At 35.6% G+C, this 16,250-nt stretch overlaps 1 protein-coding gene across 6 annotated transcripts in view; it reads right to left on the bottom strand.

Moving 5' to 3' along the window:
* CBLB (Cbl proto-oncogene B) overlaps positions 1-16,250 on the bottom strand; it is a 209,378-nt gene that overhangs the window by 41,180 nt on the left and 151,948 nt on the right. For all 6 annotated transcript variants that reach the window (XM_068546811.1, XM_068546814.1, XM_068546816.1 and 3 more), the window contains exons 11-13: positions 13,100-13,285; positions 11,169-11,534; positions 3,539-3,633 (exon numbers count right to left, since the gene is read on the bottom strand). In XM_068546811.1, the coding sequence (XP_068402912.1) occupies positions 3,539-3,633; positions 11,169-11,534; positions 13,100-13,285 (647 nt within the window). The remainder of the gene's footprint in view (positions 1-3,538; positions 3,634-11,168; positions 11,535-13,099; positions 13,286-16,250) is intronic.

The following is a 16,250-nucleotide window of genomic DNA, read 5'->3' as shown; positions in this document are numbered from 1 at the left end:
AGAGGAAAACACAGGAAGAACACTCTTTGACATAAATCACAGCAAGATCTTTTTTGATCCACCTCCTAGAGTAATGGAAATAAAAACAAAAATAAACAAATGGGACCTAATGAAACTTCAAAGCTTTTGCACAGCAAAGGAAACCATAAACAAGACGAAAAGACAACCCTCAGAATGGGAGAAAATATTTGCAAACGAATCAATGGACAAAGGATTAATCTCCAAAATATATAAACAGCTCATGCAGCTCAGTATTAAAAAAACAACCCAATCCAAAAATGGGCAGAAGACCTAAATAGACATTTCTCCAAAGAGGACATACAGATGGCCAAGAAGCAAGTGAAAAGCTGCTCAACATCACTAATTATTAGAGAAGTGCAAATCAAAACTACAATGAGGTACCACCTCACACCAGTTAGAATGGGCATCATCAGAAAATCTACAAACAACAAATGCTGGAGAGGGTGTGGAGAAAAGGGAACCCTCTTGCACTGTTGGTGGGAATGTAAATTGATACAGCCACTCTGGAGAACAGTATGGAGGTTCCTTAAAAAACCAAAAATAGAATTACCATATGATCCAGCAATCCCACTACTGGGCATATACCCAGAGAAAACCATAATTCAAAAAGACACATGCACCCCAATGTTCACTGCAGCACTATTTACAATAGCCAGGACATGTAAGCAACCTAAATGCCCATCGACAGACGAATGGATAAAGAGGATGTGGTACATATATACAATGGAATATTACTCAGCCATAAAAAGGAACGAAATTGGGTCATTTGTAGAGACGTGGATGGATCTAGAGACTGTCATACAGAGTGAAGTAAGTCAGAAAGAGAAAAACAAATATCGTATATTAATGCATGTATGTGGAACCTAGAAAAATGGTATAGATGAACCGGTTTGCAGGGCAGAAATTGAGACACAGATGTAGAGAAGAAACGTATGGACACCAAGGGGGGAAAACTGCGGTGGGATGGGGATGGGGGTGGGATGAATTGGGCGATTGGGATTGACATGTATACACTGATGTGTATAAAATGGATAACTAATAAGAACCTGCAGTATAAAAAAATAAATAAAATTCAAAAATTCAAGAAAAACAAAAAAAAACCCCAAAAAACTCTGGGCATTGATATTTGGGGTATGTAAATGCTTATATTTATGTATTTGTTTAATTTTTTTCTTTATTTTATATACTTTCCATATTTTCTACAATGAATAACTGCTACCTATATGTCAGAATAAAAAACAAAATGGAGAGATAAACATGCCATTAAAAGCCAGCACTTGTAATTTTAACTATGGTTAATTTGCAGCATGCAAAATAGAAAACTAATTTGCTGTTAAGGATGCATTGTTAAAGTATTTCTCTGGTTAAGTAAAGCAACTGCATTGTTTGAGGGAAAAAAATCAAGAGTAAATGGGGTGAAAGTATATCCAGGTACACATACAAACTGAAGTGTTAGAAAAATATCAATAAAAGGCATTTTACTATGAATTTGTTGTTCTTTATTTATAGAAAAACAAGCAGTTAATACTAAATATAAACGAAGCAAATGGTAACCTCTGCCTTTTATCCCACTTGCCAATATGAATTTAATAAACAGAAAGTAAAATTTTAATCTCCAGTTAGCAAGATTTCATGTACTTTGTTTTTTGATGTTCTCTGAATTAGAGGTAATTGAGCTTAGATGTTTTAATTACATATACAAATATCCAGAGTTCATTTGGTGCTACAATATCATATGTTATTAGTGATGTACAACCTACTACACAGAATATATATATTTGCTTCTGACTTCTGTGTCTGCTACATTATCTGGCAGCTCCAAGAAAAGTGGCCACTAAAGAATGGTCCAATGCTTAGTTTCCCACTGCCCCCTAAATGATGTCAAGTTTCACACTCATGCTTTTTCTCATGCACACCCCTTCCCAACTGTGCCCATCCTCCATGACTCAGGAAATTTCCATCCTCTCTATAAGACATCCTTGACTTACAAAGTCTATAATAGTCTATTCTCCAAGCTTATATAAAAAACTAACAAGTTAGATGCATACAGTTTAGTGGCTAATGTTCTCTTGTGATTTCATGTACGTTAACTTTATTTTAAAGTAGATGGTAAATTTCTTGGGAGCTGGTATCTAGCTTATCGTTCTTTTGCATCCAGTGACCAGCAGAGGAAGGAGTGAAGATGCTCTAAGACTTTCAGTTAGAAATGAGGGTCTTAGCAGATGATAAAGTCAATCCACCAAGCAACCAAGTGCTATCAGTATACCATTAAACAGCAAACATAGTAAGGTGTTAAGGGAGAAGCAGAGATTACGAGAAAAGGGTTTTGCCCTTAAAACCTTATAATCTTTTTAATGTGGAGAGGCACTTTAGTATTAGAAAACAGTAGAGCAAAGTACATAATTAAATGTGTAGAAAATAAACGCTAGGAGGAGGAAGAGAATCAGTCTTATTACCATCATTATGACTGAAGTCACAGAAGTTTTCATACAGAAATAGAGCCTGAGACATGGATCTTTAGAATAAAGATTCTGAAAACTTGGTGCACAGAAGGGAACAGCATGAAAGACTCATAAAACCAGAAAAAAAATCAAGACAAGATTAGAGGGCAAGCATTAGGAATTCCTGAACGATATTTTAATTGGGTAAAATTCTGTGGATAGCAGGAGAGCATAGAATTAATTTAGAAGGAAAGAAAGAACAATGTTGGGCTTTGAGTAGGAAAGTGATCTGGGGAAAGCAGAATTTAAATCAGAATTTAAATCAGAATTTAAATTACCTGAATAAAATATACTGGAGGAAAGACAGGCAGCCCGATTTAATATAGAGTAGGAAAATGGCCATCAGGAGACTTGGTTTTATCCAGGTTTGATTTGGATAGACACTATCCCTTAACTGTCTGATATGCTTCTTGTGTCCCCATTTTTTCAAACGAGACACCTAGTTTAACTCATTTTTCTAGCTTTAAAATCCATTGATATTCCATTCTGAGATCATATCATATGATCAGGTAGAAGGCTCTTTCAGTTGTCCCGTTATAAGCCAGAATCAGGGCAATGGGGAAGATTAGCTGAATATGAAAAACTTTAGAAGAACAATCAACAGGACTTAGTGGCGGAATGGATTTGAGAAATGAGAAAACTGGAGGAACCAAAGATTATTTTATGATGTCAAACTGGGTAGTGGGATAAATGTGATACCTCTAAGGAAGAGACATGAATTGGAAAGGAGAGCTCATTGTGCTACTTGAGCCTCTTCTTGGAGGCAGGGAAGACTTAGCTTTTTCTCTGTTGCTTTATGTGTAATCCCAGAGTGTAGGTAAGTCTCAAAAATGCTGTAGTTATCAGCAAAGAATCAGAAAGGATCTCAATTTCTGGTACTTTAGTTTAAAAATCCAGCTGGTTCATTTGTATTGATGCATATTCACCCCTGTACTTTCTGTACTGAGAACCTCAAAACCACTCTTTATAACAACTTTATGCATGGACAGTTGATCTCCAAATTCAGTAAAACTCACTTGATGCTGGGGAGAAGGGTGGCAGCTGGAGGGGGAGGAGAAAGCCGGGGAGGAACATCATATTCTTCACTTCCCAGGTGACCATTGGAAAAGACCTAAAGGAAATCAAAGGGTTAGTTTAGAATTTAACTTCTGGAGGACCTTAAAACAATAGCAGTTCTTAGACAATCTATAATTTTGAAGAGAATATATAATTTCAGTTTATTTGAACAAGTGAAATATCATATAATATACTTAGGAGTTAGGAGCACCATAGTGATTATTTACCGCCACCCGAAAGTAGCACCATTTTTCATGTGAAAAAATAAAATACAACCTGATTCTTAAACATACTGAGAGCAGATGCTATAATTTCTATAAATCTATAGATAGCTAGATAAATAGTAAAAGTCCCCAAACATGATCAGTTTTTATTGAAAAGTTAGCATTCTCTGTAAGGATTCAATAAAGAAAAAAGCAGCACTGGTGCAATTCTTATTTCAATTCCTCCCAAATAAGAGTGTTCTAAATTATATCTCTCTGGGGTTAACAGAACATTTCTAAACTTCTTGATAAAACAATACATGAGTATAATCAGAAATGCCTTTGTTCTTTCAAGGCTGAAGCTTCAGCACTGCTGGTAACTAGAGACCTGGTCTGGCTTTCAGAGTGCAAGCAATTTTACACATAATTTTTGGTGTGTGAACAACACAAACCAAAATTGTTACCTTGCTCATAAGGTACCATAGAGAGCCAGTGTTTACTCAGAATTCGGAAATTCTGGTTTCCAGATTGCTCAGTTACATATGGGAACTGTCTGAGTAACTGCTCTTAACTAATCCAACAACTTGCGATGAAAGCAACTTAAAAGAAAAAAAGAGTAACTTTGCAAAGACAGATTAAACATATTTTAAGACCTTTAATCATTAGGGTTTTATCATGAAGCTCTTTCCCAAACTCTTTACTAGTTCATATTTAAAAGGTGTAGGCTGATTTCTGGCAAAAAGGATGTGATGTAACTTGAATAGTTCTAGATAACCCAATCAATGACCTACCAATTTCTTTTTTCACCCCTCAGTTCTAAAATGGTGTTGAAGCTTTAGAGTGCAAAATGGAAAAGGCCATATCCTTCCCTACCAACTTAAGAAAAGGAACATGTTTAAAGAATCCATTTGAAATATATCAATGTTTGCAATTTAAAGCTACACAATATAAATTTTATAGCATTAAAGTATCACTCTAAAAATAAGTCCTGTGCTATAGCTTTGATTTCTCGTTAGATTCAATACACTAGAGATACACTATGACAAAAATACCTCTTAGGGTTTCTGACTATGGACCAAATAACAGAACAAGGCAGAGTTTTTTCGATTTTGCTAGAGAAAAGAAATGTCTCAGTAGATATTAATTACTGTACAGTTCAATGAAAACCTCTAACATAAAAAAATCCCTTTTAACCAACAAATACATGTGTCAAACCGCAAGTGCTCATTGTATAATGGGCATATAAAGTCATCCTTAATTTGAGTCCTGTGCAATTGTTGCCAGAATGGATACAATGTGTGATTTCTGCAATCAAATCTCCTTGATGTTTCTGTCATAAACACATTCAAAATTCATTCTGGGAAATGTAATATGGGTTTATATGCAATTATTTGTTTTAATAGGAGCAAGTATCTAATGTACTGTTGAATACCTAGTAAAATTTCAGCAATTATAAAATAAAAGAGAGCTATGGGAATAACAATTTCTGTTGTATTAGTTCTACATGAATCTTTTTCAGGACAAAGACTCTAATTTCCTCATTTTATAGGACATTCCTTCAATGCTTTACACACAGTAGGGCTCAAATGAACATTGACTGCTGACTGACTTACATTATACATATGTGCATGTGTCTAAAGTACCTAAAAATGCAGGTACTAAAATGACGTTCATGTTTCTGTTCATCTAAAGTGGCTGGATGACAAGATTTACGATTATTTCATTCTGAACTCCATGTTCCCACCTGCATCCATTTCATTAGACAAAATCATTTTATCTAAAACTACTTTAGAGACTGCAGTAAGTCACAACTTTTTGAGCCAAAAATAAATATTTTACGTCCTCTGGAAATCTGCAAAGCCTTTTGCAAAAAGGAGAAAACAGTAGTTCCTCAAATGTGTAGATTGATAGTATCAACTGAAGCAGTTCACACTGAAATCTCACTGATTCAGGCCTTCTTAAACTCTCAACTAAGGAAACATCTTTTTCTTCTGCCTTCCTAGTTCACTGTTGCAAATTTACCACACTTCCATTGGACATGCTACCAGCTTAAATATTCTGATCCTATCATTCCTCTGCCAAAAAAGTTTTCAAAGCTCTTTTTTGTCTACCAAGTTAAAGATAACTTAGTATAGAATATGAGACACTCCACTCCGTAACTGCTTTCAGTTTATATTGCCATAGTTCTACCTACCGTACTTACTCTCTCTGTATGCCCTAGAGTCTGTCCAAAATTGACTTCCTGCACTGTGCTTACCTTCCCACCTCCATGCTATTCCTTCCTGTCATGTCTACAACACCACCACCTACTGATCTTTTAATGTCTACAGATCCCTCTTGCATGAAGCTTTCTTTATTCCTTCTTCTACCCTGCCTCTCAATTGGAATGTTTCTTCCCCTAGGGCATCCCGCATTATATATTCTGGATGCTTCTCCTATGCCTCATCCCTTAATTATATACCTGTCTCATCCTCACTAGACTGTGCTTGATTCATTTTGTATTTGCCACAGTGTCTTGAACATCCTACTCATCTAACTGAAAGAGGCTGAAGGAATAAGAATACATTAAGGGGAATTTATACTACCTGTGGAAGAAGTATAATCTGAGTTATCACGAAGTTTATTATAAACTCTAGGTTACTCTAGGTTACCCTGGATTAATATTTTTCACGTGCCTCAAGATAACATTTCATCCTAATTTTTAAGTTTGAAATATCTTCTTATGATCCAGATATTGTCTAAAAATTAAGGTTAAAGCATTTGGGACCCTTGAGATGTAGGGAAAACAAACACAATTGTGATAATCTTAGCACAATTAAGAAAAATATTTTTAATTACAAAACCCCAAACACAACCCCCTTCCCCCATCCCACACATGTAAGCCCACACATACACTACACCAAAAATATCGCTATAATTTATCCTTCAGCAACATTAGATTAAAAATGAAACCTGTGTACACAGAGGACTTATTTTCTGAAAGACAACACCTGAGATTCATAGATAAGTTTAAGTTCATTCTTATAAACACGTGCCTCTCCACCAAAATAGCAAAAGCCGCAATCTCAAAAAGAGGAATCATTCTATGTATTTATCTAGCAACATCTTCAACAGACTATTGTACACAAGGTCATTTTAGAATAATGTCACTTGAAGTAACATAAGTCAGAGATCATTTTTATCCCATAAGAAACAGTAGCATTCTTAATCTTTTAAGAGGAACAAATAAAGATAGTTGGACACAGTGTTAGTATCTAGATATAAAGAGTTAACATTTCAAGTCTCCAATGATATTTTAAAACATTTTAGTGCAATAAAATAATTAAACAAACCAACAACAATAAATAAATATCTAGCCAACAAAGTATTAATTAAGGAACAGGTTTATAATGTGGCTAGAATTTGAGGGAATGGAAACAGTCCTATAGGAAAGAAATCTCTTACCAATAAAATAAAACGAGGTAAATAAACCTAACAACTCTTAGCTTTCAGGTTCATGTTAAAAAGTAAAGTATTACCTTAGCTAACCTTGATTAGGCTAGGTGGGAGGGAGAAGAGAAAAGGGAGTAAGTGAAAGTCACAGAAAATTCTTACACTTCATTTTAATTATGAATTAGAGGGCTTTTTTCCTTAGAGTTCTTTACAGTTAGCAAATAGAGTAATTAGAATTTAATTTATCCTTGCTTCCCTTACCATTTATCTAGGGAAGATGCAAATAAAAAGGGCAAATGGTTCTAATGGGCGACGGGAACTGGCACACTGACAGAGGACACACAACAAAGGGGAGCAAGTCCTCACCCTATTTATAGAATGTTTAGTTTCATGAATTCCCCTTATGGTATTACATATGTACACTTAATGTTAAACTTTTAGCACTCGTCTCAGTTTTCTTATCTTTAAAGTGGGCAGATGATATTTAATTTGAGATATTTCCTTTAATGAAAACAAGTCTGAACGATAGTTGTTACTATTTGACACAAAAATGTATTTGCTTACATTTGGAGAGACTGACGGGTTATGTGAAGATAACGCATCAGCCTCCAAGTATCTAAATCCCTATACCCTTTATTCCCATGATAACATTTTAAAAAAAATTTTTTTAAAGACTACACGCTAGGTATGGAGGGTGAGACTATATCGTAACACTTACATTTTCGTTAATACACAAGTCTTTTTAAATCAAAATCACTTCCCCTTCTTCTTCAACCCTTCCCCCTTGTCTCCCTCTTATTGTGAATATGTGATCTATCTATAGAAAATGACTACTTTTCTAAAAGAGTAAAAAATCCTATTTTAAACAAGAAAGTTACATTTTACCTTTGGCTGAAGGCCAGTGCTGGAAAAATACATTAAAAGAACTGTCTACGCTCCTAGTGTACCACAGAGATCTTCTTCCTCCAAGCCCTTTCCTGCCCTACCCCGCCCACCTCCAACCCCAGCATGCATATACTCTTTCGCCTCTGTCATCAACCTAACTGTAATAACTCAGCAACCCAGTTATTGAGTGTTTGCAGAGTATTCATTAGGCACTATGCTAAAATAAGAGCAGAGAGGAAGGGGAGAAAGAGATAATGATTTGGGTCTTAAATTAAAAAAAAAATAAGGACAACTATTTTAAATGAAAATGAACTGTTACAACTTATACTAAGACTCCACATCTAGTTTGGTTTTATTCCATAACCAAGGGGTATGGGGGCTTAGATATTGAGAGGGTAACTATTCTCCTAGAAACTAGGTCCTATTATTATTTCATTTCATAAAGTAAGGGAGATAAGTGGAATTGGGGGCATAGATGTAGTAAGTTGCTTGCATCCACAAAGCCAGTGAATTCTAGAGCAGGAGGTAAAACTGAGGTCTGATTCCAGAGCCTGGTGGATTTATGTTGATCAGATTTTTAGTTTTGTTACAATGCAGCTATCAGGTTTGCCTTATCATTTTTACTTCTGCCTAAAGGAGTTAAACAGTTCCTCTTCTATAAAAACATTCTGTTAAATTTGTAAGGGGAGAGAACATTGGGATTCTGGTTATCCTGAACACTAGGAGAGTCTTGTATGTAGAAAGTGCATACAAATATGTAATTAAATCAATCTGGATTGAGGAACTACAGAGACGTAAGTTAAGAAACAAACTCCAACCCAGGATCATGCAGAGACTGAGAATTACAGGATCCTAGATGGACGCAGTCTTCCATCGGTCGAAGCTAGCCTCTAAGTCTCCCAACAGTAAAATAAGAAGAGGAATTGGGCTTTTTCTACTTTATGTCAGTTGTGATATACCTTGTGGTCTACTGAAGTGGACCCATTTTTCCTTCAAAAGACAATAAAAGAGGAGAATAAGGGGAAACATGGTCTGTTTTATAGCATTTAATACATTATGTATAAATCCTTCTTTATAATCTGCCTTAAAAGTCAAACAACTATACTGAAATGAGAAATCTTAGATGTCTAATTTTGGTTAAAATATTAATCTAGTTGTAACTTGAAGTTAACTTTGAGAATATAAGCATTGCAATGCTAATACACACAACATATGAGATTAGACCTTCATGAATTTTAATGAGCCTAATTTAGATAGAACTAAACAAATTCAGCTTTCAATAAGACATAAATTTTGCACTTTACTCAATGTTCTCTGGGATATTAACATGTATCAATGATCAGGACATGAAAGTTCACATAGGAAACATGTAAAGGAATCTTTGTAACTGAAATCACTACTAATACTTCATACCTATAGTTAATATAATAAAAATAAAATTTCATACCTATAAGCTAAGAAATTATAACCCCAATTTAAAACCACCACCATCCATACAAAAATTAATAGCCTGTATTCTAGGGCTTAGAAAGGGCAGGTGTATTTAGTGCTAAGACTGTATAACATATTATCTAAGAAGAACCCTGAAACAAGAGGTCTGCAATGAATTGCCTAAGATAATTATTATATTTTAAGTATTTCTGAAGTCCATTCAGGAAATAAATTGTAATATGTTGCTAAGATATAACCACTCATGTCGGAGCTCTTCTGAACACTCTCCTTAAGGCAAGTGTGATCATGTATGAATGAAAAGCAATAGAGACTAAAGGGAAGAAAAAAATCACTGGGAAAAAAAAAAAGGCAGGTCCTTCTGATCAAGATTCTAGGTTGTAGAAACATACTTTTGAAGATAAGCTCTCCATTTTCAGAGAACATTATAAAAATGCTTTTATAAGTGCTTTCTCTTCCATTTACATCACCTTTGCATGACCTTGAAGAAAACCTTTACAGATCTTCATATTTATAATAGATGAAAGCCTGCAGGTACCAACAAGGCACCAACAAAGAGTTACGGCAAACCACCACCACTCTTCCCCTGTGTTTTGAGTGCCTGAGTAGACAGTTTTGACTCTTGCTATCCTGGCTGCCCTAGAATATCAGTAATAATTAAATCTTATACAGAGTTTTCCTTCACACATGTGCATGTGCACGCATGTGTGTACACACATACAGGAATTTAGTACATGTCATTCTTCACACTTCTTTGTTTCTTGATTAACTCACCAACTACAAACTATTATTTTGAAGGAATAGTCTACTCCCCTAAAATAACAACTTAAGATCAAAAGAGATGGGAACACTTAAATATTACAGTCTTCAAAAGAGGCAAAGCCTCCTTCAGCTGAAGGAAGATGGTGACGATCTGATCTGAGTCAAAAATATCATGGACACAAATACCAGGAAACATTACAGGACAGCTCTGCCAGGGGCCCACTGAGGGTTCGAAACTCAGTGATTTCTGCTGCTGCCTCTTCGGTTCCCTGTATGCTTAAATTCTTTTCCGTACATATAAATGACAGTGGTAATATCCTTCATGTTAGAACTCAACATGTGTGACAGTCTTTCAGTTTTATAGAGAAAGACCTTGCTTTCCAACAATGAACTGGACCCGTTGTTTTTATGTATGTGAGAAGTTCATTCTACCTGGCTGCCTAAGGTGTGCTGTCCCAGGTAACAGTAACTCCAATGACTGATTGATGATATGCTATAATCATACAACTTTTTTTTCAAATTAGATAGAAGTAAGAGAGTCAAATAAAAAAGACTGCTGATTCTCCCATTGACAACATTAATAGGAAAAAATTTTGCAGATGAAATAAGGGAAGGTGAACTAAATCTCTGGCAAATTGGTGTCTTCATATGAAAATTAAATCATTACTTAGAACCTTCTTCCTGACTTCTGTTAGTTTCAAGTTTTAAAGAGCTTCTGATTATTTATAATTTGCAGATAATTAAAGACCTGCAGGGAAGTGTCACACTAGGTGACAAAAACACCACTCAACCTTTTATACTACCTCTTATCAGAAGACTATAAGCAGATTATTTAGCTTCAGCTTTGAGTATTTCTTACCTTGGCTGCTTCTAAAGGCAAATCATGGCGTCTGTGTTTCCGCATAAGCACTGGGTCAGAGCCCATTCTACTGTGCCTTCCATTTACATTTGAAGTCGCTGTGATTCCAGGCTTTGGAGAGGCATCCCCTAGGAGGCGACATCCCACTGACTGATTAGTCCCAAGCACATCCCGAGGGCACCAGGCTTCCAGAGGCATCGGCTGGTCTCTGGAAGGCACACTTTCCATGTGAAGGAAGTGACGACTCAGTCTATTGTCAGGGGGGATTGGGGGAGGTCTCTCAGGTGGAGGAGGAGGAGGGTCTCTTAAGGGAGGTGGTGGTGCTGGGAGTGGTTTATCTTGTTTTCTCACCATGCAAGGAGAAGACTAAAGAAACACAAGAGGAAAAAGAAATTAAAAGAGGTTCCACGCACTGAAATGACTTCCAGACTAGTATACTATTGCTTTTGTTTTCTAAGCCATAGTAGGGCTTTATTAGATTCCTGTGCCATCTTTTAATGCGTTTCTTTTATCACCAACTAATGAAAGTTTAAAAAATTAATGAAAAACTCAAATATATCTCATTAAGATTTCTTTGTAGAAAATGAATACGTAGACTCAAATGTTAGGATTATAAGGACTACAGGAAAACGTAGCAGAATATCAAAATTATATGGTGATTTTGACTGGTTGACATTAAAATAATAATGAGTCATTAATTATTTTATTTGCATGTTTCTGTGATTTAGGAGAGACAGCAGAAACCATCAAAGTTGTTGTTGTTTTACTTTTTAAAAGAGCACCTTGATTTGTAATATCTTTGGAAGACTGAAAATGTTGGTTTTGTTATTTTTGTGTTCACCTCTATAATACAGAGCAAGTGACAAGGGAGAAATGTGCTCCAGTTCTTTAACAGTTAATACCAGAATAGTGAAAATTCGCAAATAATAGAGCAGCATTATTTACAGACCTTACTTGAGTTTTATGGATCTTAAAAAAAAAAAAAAAAAAAAATCAGTCTGATTCTTATGTGGAAATATGAAGGTATAAGCTCCTGAACTGAATCTATGTGACTTTCACAGTTTTTATTTTCATTTACATAGTTCATCTGATGAATGATTTGTGCTTTTATTGTTTGAAAATATTAGCGAAGAAATGTGTGTTTACATAATTCGGACTAAATAACATCCTAAAAAGTCTTAATATGATCTTAAAACCATGCTAATTATAATGTAGAAAAGTCCAATACTATTAAAATACTGTGCTTCCAAATAGTTTTAGACCATAACGCATATTACCGAATGGGATTAATATTTAAAATCTTGTATTTAATAAAGCAAAATATTCCGTCTTCAAATTTGGAAAAAAATCTGCACAGAACTAAAACTGTGGACTTAGATGTACAGATAGAATTATGTCTTTAATATTAAACAGTAATGCAATTACTTTGCAAATACTGTAATTAATTCTTGGTAATTAATTCCTTCAGGTATAAAAGGTACATATAATTCCCTCTTCTGAGTCACCGTGAAACGTGGGTGATAATCTATCACATCTTAAGCCCTATGCAAATATACTCCCATAACATTTTTCTTGTCAAGACACTATGAAAATGAGTGTAAGATATCATTTAATAAGAGCATGCAATTTATTTTAATACATATAATGACCTTTTAAATCCATTTTACAGAATAACTATACTTACTCTGCTGTTTATTTTAGCAAATCAGGGGGCTGTTACAGACATGTGCTCTCTCTGAATAATTATGTAACTTTTATAGCAATTAAGCAAGGAATATGATAGTGGACTCACTATAAACAAAACGAGAGCCCCATCAAAGGTGTTCGTAAACAAGAGCATAAGAAATATGAGTAACGGAATTTTAAAAACCTGAGCAATCAATAATCATCACATAAAATTATTATCTATGTTTCTAATAAAATTGATTTACCTTTGGTGAACCAGTTGGGCTGCCACAGGGAGACCGAACTACGCCTTTCTGAATTAGATCCAGGCGAGGAGGCACTGGTGGCAGGCTTAAATGTGGGATCTGGAGAGGGTCTGGATGTGGCTTTCTTCGCTGTGCAAGGGGAGAGGATCCCGGTGATGTGACTGGGGAATTCTGCCTGTCAGTGCACTAGAATATAAAAAGAGAATGATGTTTGTTTGATGTGTAAAGTACATACCTTTCAGTTCTTAAGACATTTGGTTTTGAGAATGTATCTGCCATTGCACATCTGTTAAAATAAACTCACTTAGTTTACTCTGATTAGTAGATGGAAAGAGCTCACATTGTCCCTCAAGAGCAGTATTATGTAAAGAATAAACGGATTAGTTTTTCCTACATATTGTAGAAAGGGCCTAGGAAAAAACCAGCAAAAGGGTAGTTTAAAAACAATCAAATGCAGGCATTCTTCTAGAAACCTGTCTACATTTTATGAGAAACATGCAATGCAGTAATGCACATTGCTCTTGGTTATCTGTATTATAGAATTTTCTTAGGTCTTTGGGTTTATAATACATTCTAGAACTTAGAAATCATTTTGTTCCATATAAAATACGTATCCAGTGCATAATCTACTTTCCTACAAACCAATTAAATCAGACAAGGTTTTTAAAAAATTTGTGTATTTAAAATAAACAGGTTTAAGACCAGATATTTTCCCCCAAGCCTTCACATGGAAAATAAATCCTCAAGTTAAATGTTCTTCTTTAAAAACAATTAAATCTAGGAAAGTCTGTACTTCTAAAAATCTGATAGATTTCTATTCTATTACAGGGTTTCCATGTTATCTGGTAGATAAAAGAGCACCAAAAAGCCATCAACAAGTACTTTGATTTGTATGTATGTGTGTAACCCTTTCTGTTTCAGAAGTGTGTGTGTGTGTGTGTGTGTGTGTGTGTGTTTGACATAACCTGATTCCTATTCGATATAAAAGCCATCCTAATTAACCAGATAGCCTCACTTAGGATCACAATATTCTGTTCTGAAATATCAAGCAGTTTCCTTTTCAAGGCTAAGTTACTACCTACCTCTTTGGAGACCTAGGCTTAATTTTTATACCTACTACATTAATCTAGCATGCTTTGATATTCATCTGTTTCCTAGTGCTAGTATTTATAAGGAGTTTTAAGCTTGTTTTTAAGCCATTTCCCCCTAACATTACTTACCTTTGTAAGAGTAGTCAATGTCAACTGACAATTTAATTTCAACTCTAGCAATAGTGAGAAAGATTTAGCCATTCTGTCCTTAACTGAGATGTGATAATAAATTTGTGTTCGTGTCCACACTTAGTTACGTCATGTAAGGTCTTTTTTTTCTAATTTACTAAAATTGTGGTTTGTCTGATGTTTTTCTCATGATTAGACTAGCATTATGTGTTTCTGGAAGGAAGGTCATGTTGGTAAAGTAACACTTTAACCACATCACGCCAAGGGTCTACACTATCAATGTGATTCATCACTGTTGATGTTGACCTTGATTACCTGGCTGAGGTATTGACTGTCAAGGCTTTACACAATAAAGTTACTTACTTTTTCTTCCATTTTCCTTACTGTACTCTTTGCCAGGAAGTTACCATGTGCAGCCCACACTAAAGGAGAGGGGACTTATGCTTCCCCTGGTAAAGGCTTTTTAAAAATAAATTTGAGTGTCTAAGCAGAAGCTTCTAGACCACACTTCAGGTATACTTGAATATTGCCACGACATTGCTAGACTGTCAATTCTTTGTCTCTCTCAATAGATGCCAAATAACTTAAAATAGGTCAATAAATTCAGATGCACTTTCACATGTAAATTTTAAGACCCCTTTCTTATTAATTTCATGATTCTTTTTTATATCTCTTACCTACTTAACTGAAGGAGAAAAAGCAGAAACTGTAGAGTCATAAGCTGATTTTCATGCAGCCAGTATTCTTAATAAAATAACATGACTTTTACCCCAAAAGTCATGGAGCCTCACATGGTCATGAATTTGAACCTTACGGAGTAATACCAATCCAAAAATGATCACGGACAGAACAGAAAAAACTCCTTGTGTCAAACTAAGTGCATCACAGTTCGTAGCAATCAGATCAGGAGATGTCACAGGACATCTAATTCTCCACAATTCCCATTAAGGGTAAATTACATTCTCTGAGAACTAGAAAAAAATGTTACCTGATAAAAATCCTTTATTGATCTGGTTATTATTCTTTACAAAAAAAGACTCAAGAAGCAAAGCTATCCACGTGGTTCCTATCCTGTAAAGAAATAATTTTTACATAGATATACAGAGACTACATAGCACTGCACTGTTTCAGTTACTTGCAGAGAAATTTTTCACTGCTTGTTGCATTTACTGCAAAGACCTATGCTCCTCCAAGCATTTTTCTTCCACCACTCCCTGCCTGCTTCCCTAATTACCTGGAACAGGAAGGAGAATCCTGACAGAGCCAGCAGCCCACCATCATCATTAGAACTTGACTTCTGGTTTAACTACTAATTTAATATTTAAGCAGTTACCATATTCCTAGTGTGTTTAAATAATGGGATGGACTTGAATTGAAGTGGGTGAACTGTTAAGATATTGAAAGGGTATACTGAAAATCTTCGGACAGACATCCAAACCTCTGTGTGTGGTGCAGAAGTAACCCTGAACTTCTAGTTACCTCCAGACAAGCATACTCTCTATAGCTTTGTGAATGTAATCTGAAGCAGAACTTGCTTAAGAAAATTCATAATCCGCCTGCCAATGCAGGGGACACGGGTTTGAGCCCTGGTCCGGGAAGATCCCACATGCCGCAGAGCTATAAGCCCATATGCCACAACTACTGAGCCTGTGCTCTAGAGCCCACGAGCCACAACTACTGAAGCCCGTGCACCTACAGCCCGTGCTCCGCAACGAGAGAAGCCACCGCAACGAGAAGCCTGCGCACCGCAAAAGAGTAGCCCTGCTCGCTGCAACTAGAGAAAGCCCACGCGCAGCAACGAAGACCCAATGCAGCCAAAAATAAAATAAATAAAAAATTTTAAAAAAAGAACGGTTCATATTGTATTCTCAAGGTGATTTTATACTGCCCTCCCGAAAGACTAATTCATTTTGAAGCATTACAGTAACTGT

Source organism: Eschrichtius robustus, chromosome 6 (assembly GCF_028021215.1).
Source record: "Eschrichtius robustus isolate mEscRob2 chromosome 6, mEscRob2.pri, whole genome shotgun sequence".
NCBI classification, from domain to species: Eukaryota; Metazoa; Chordata; class Mammalia; order Artiodactyla; family Eschrichtiidae; genus Eschrichtius; species Eschrichtius robustus.
The sequence above is the reverse complement of the archived record's forward strand: the minus strand, read 5'-3'. Positions and strand labels throughout refer to the sequence as shown.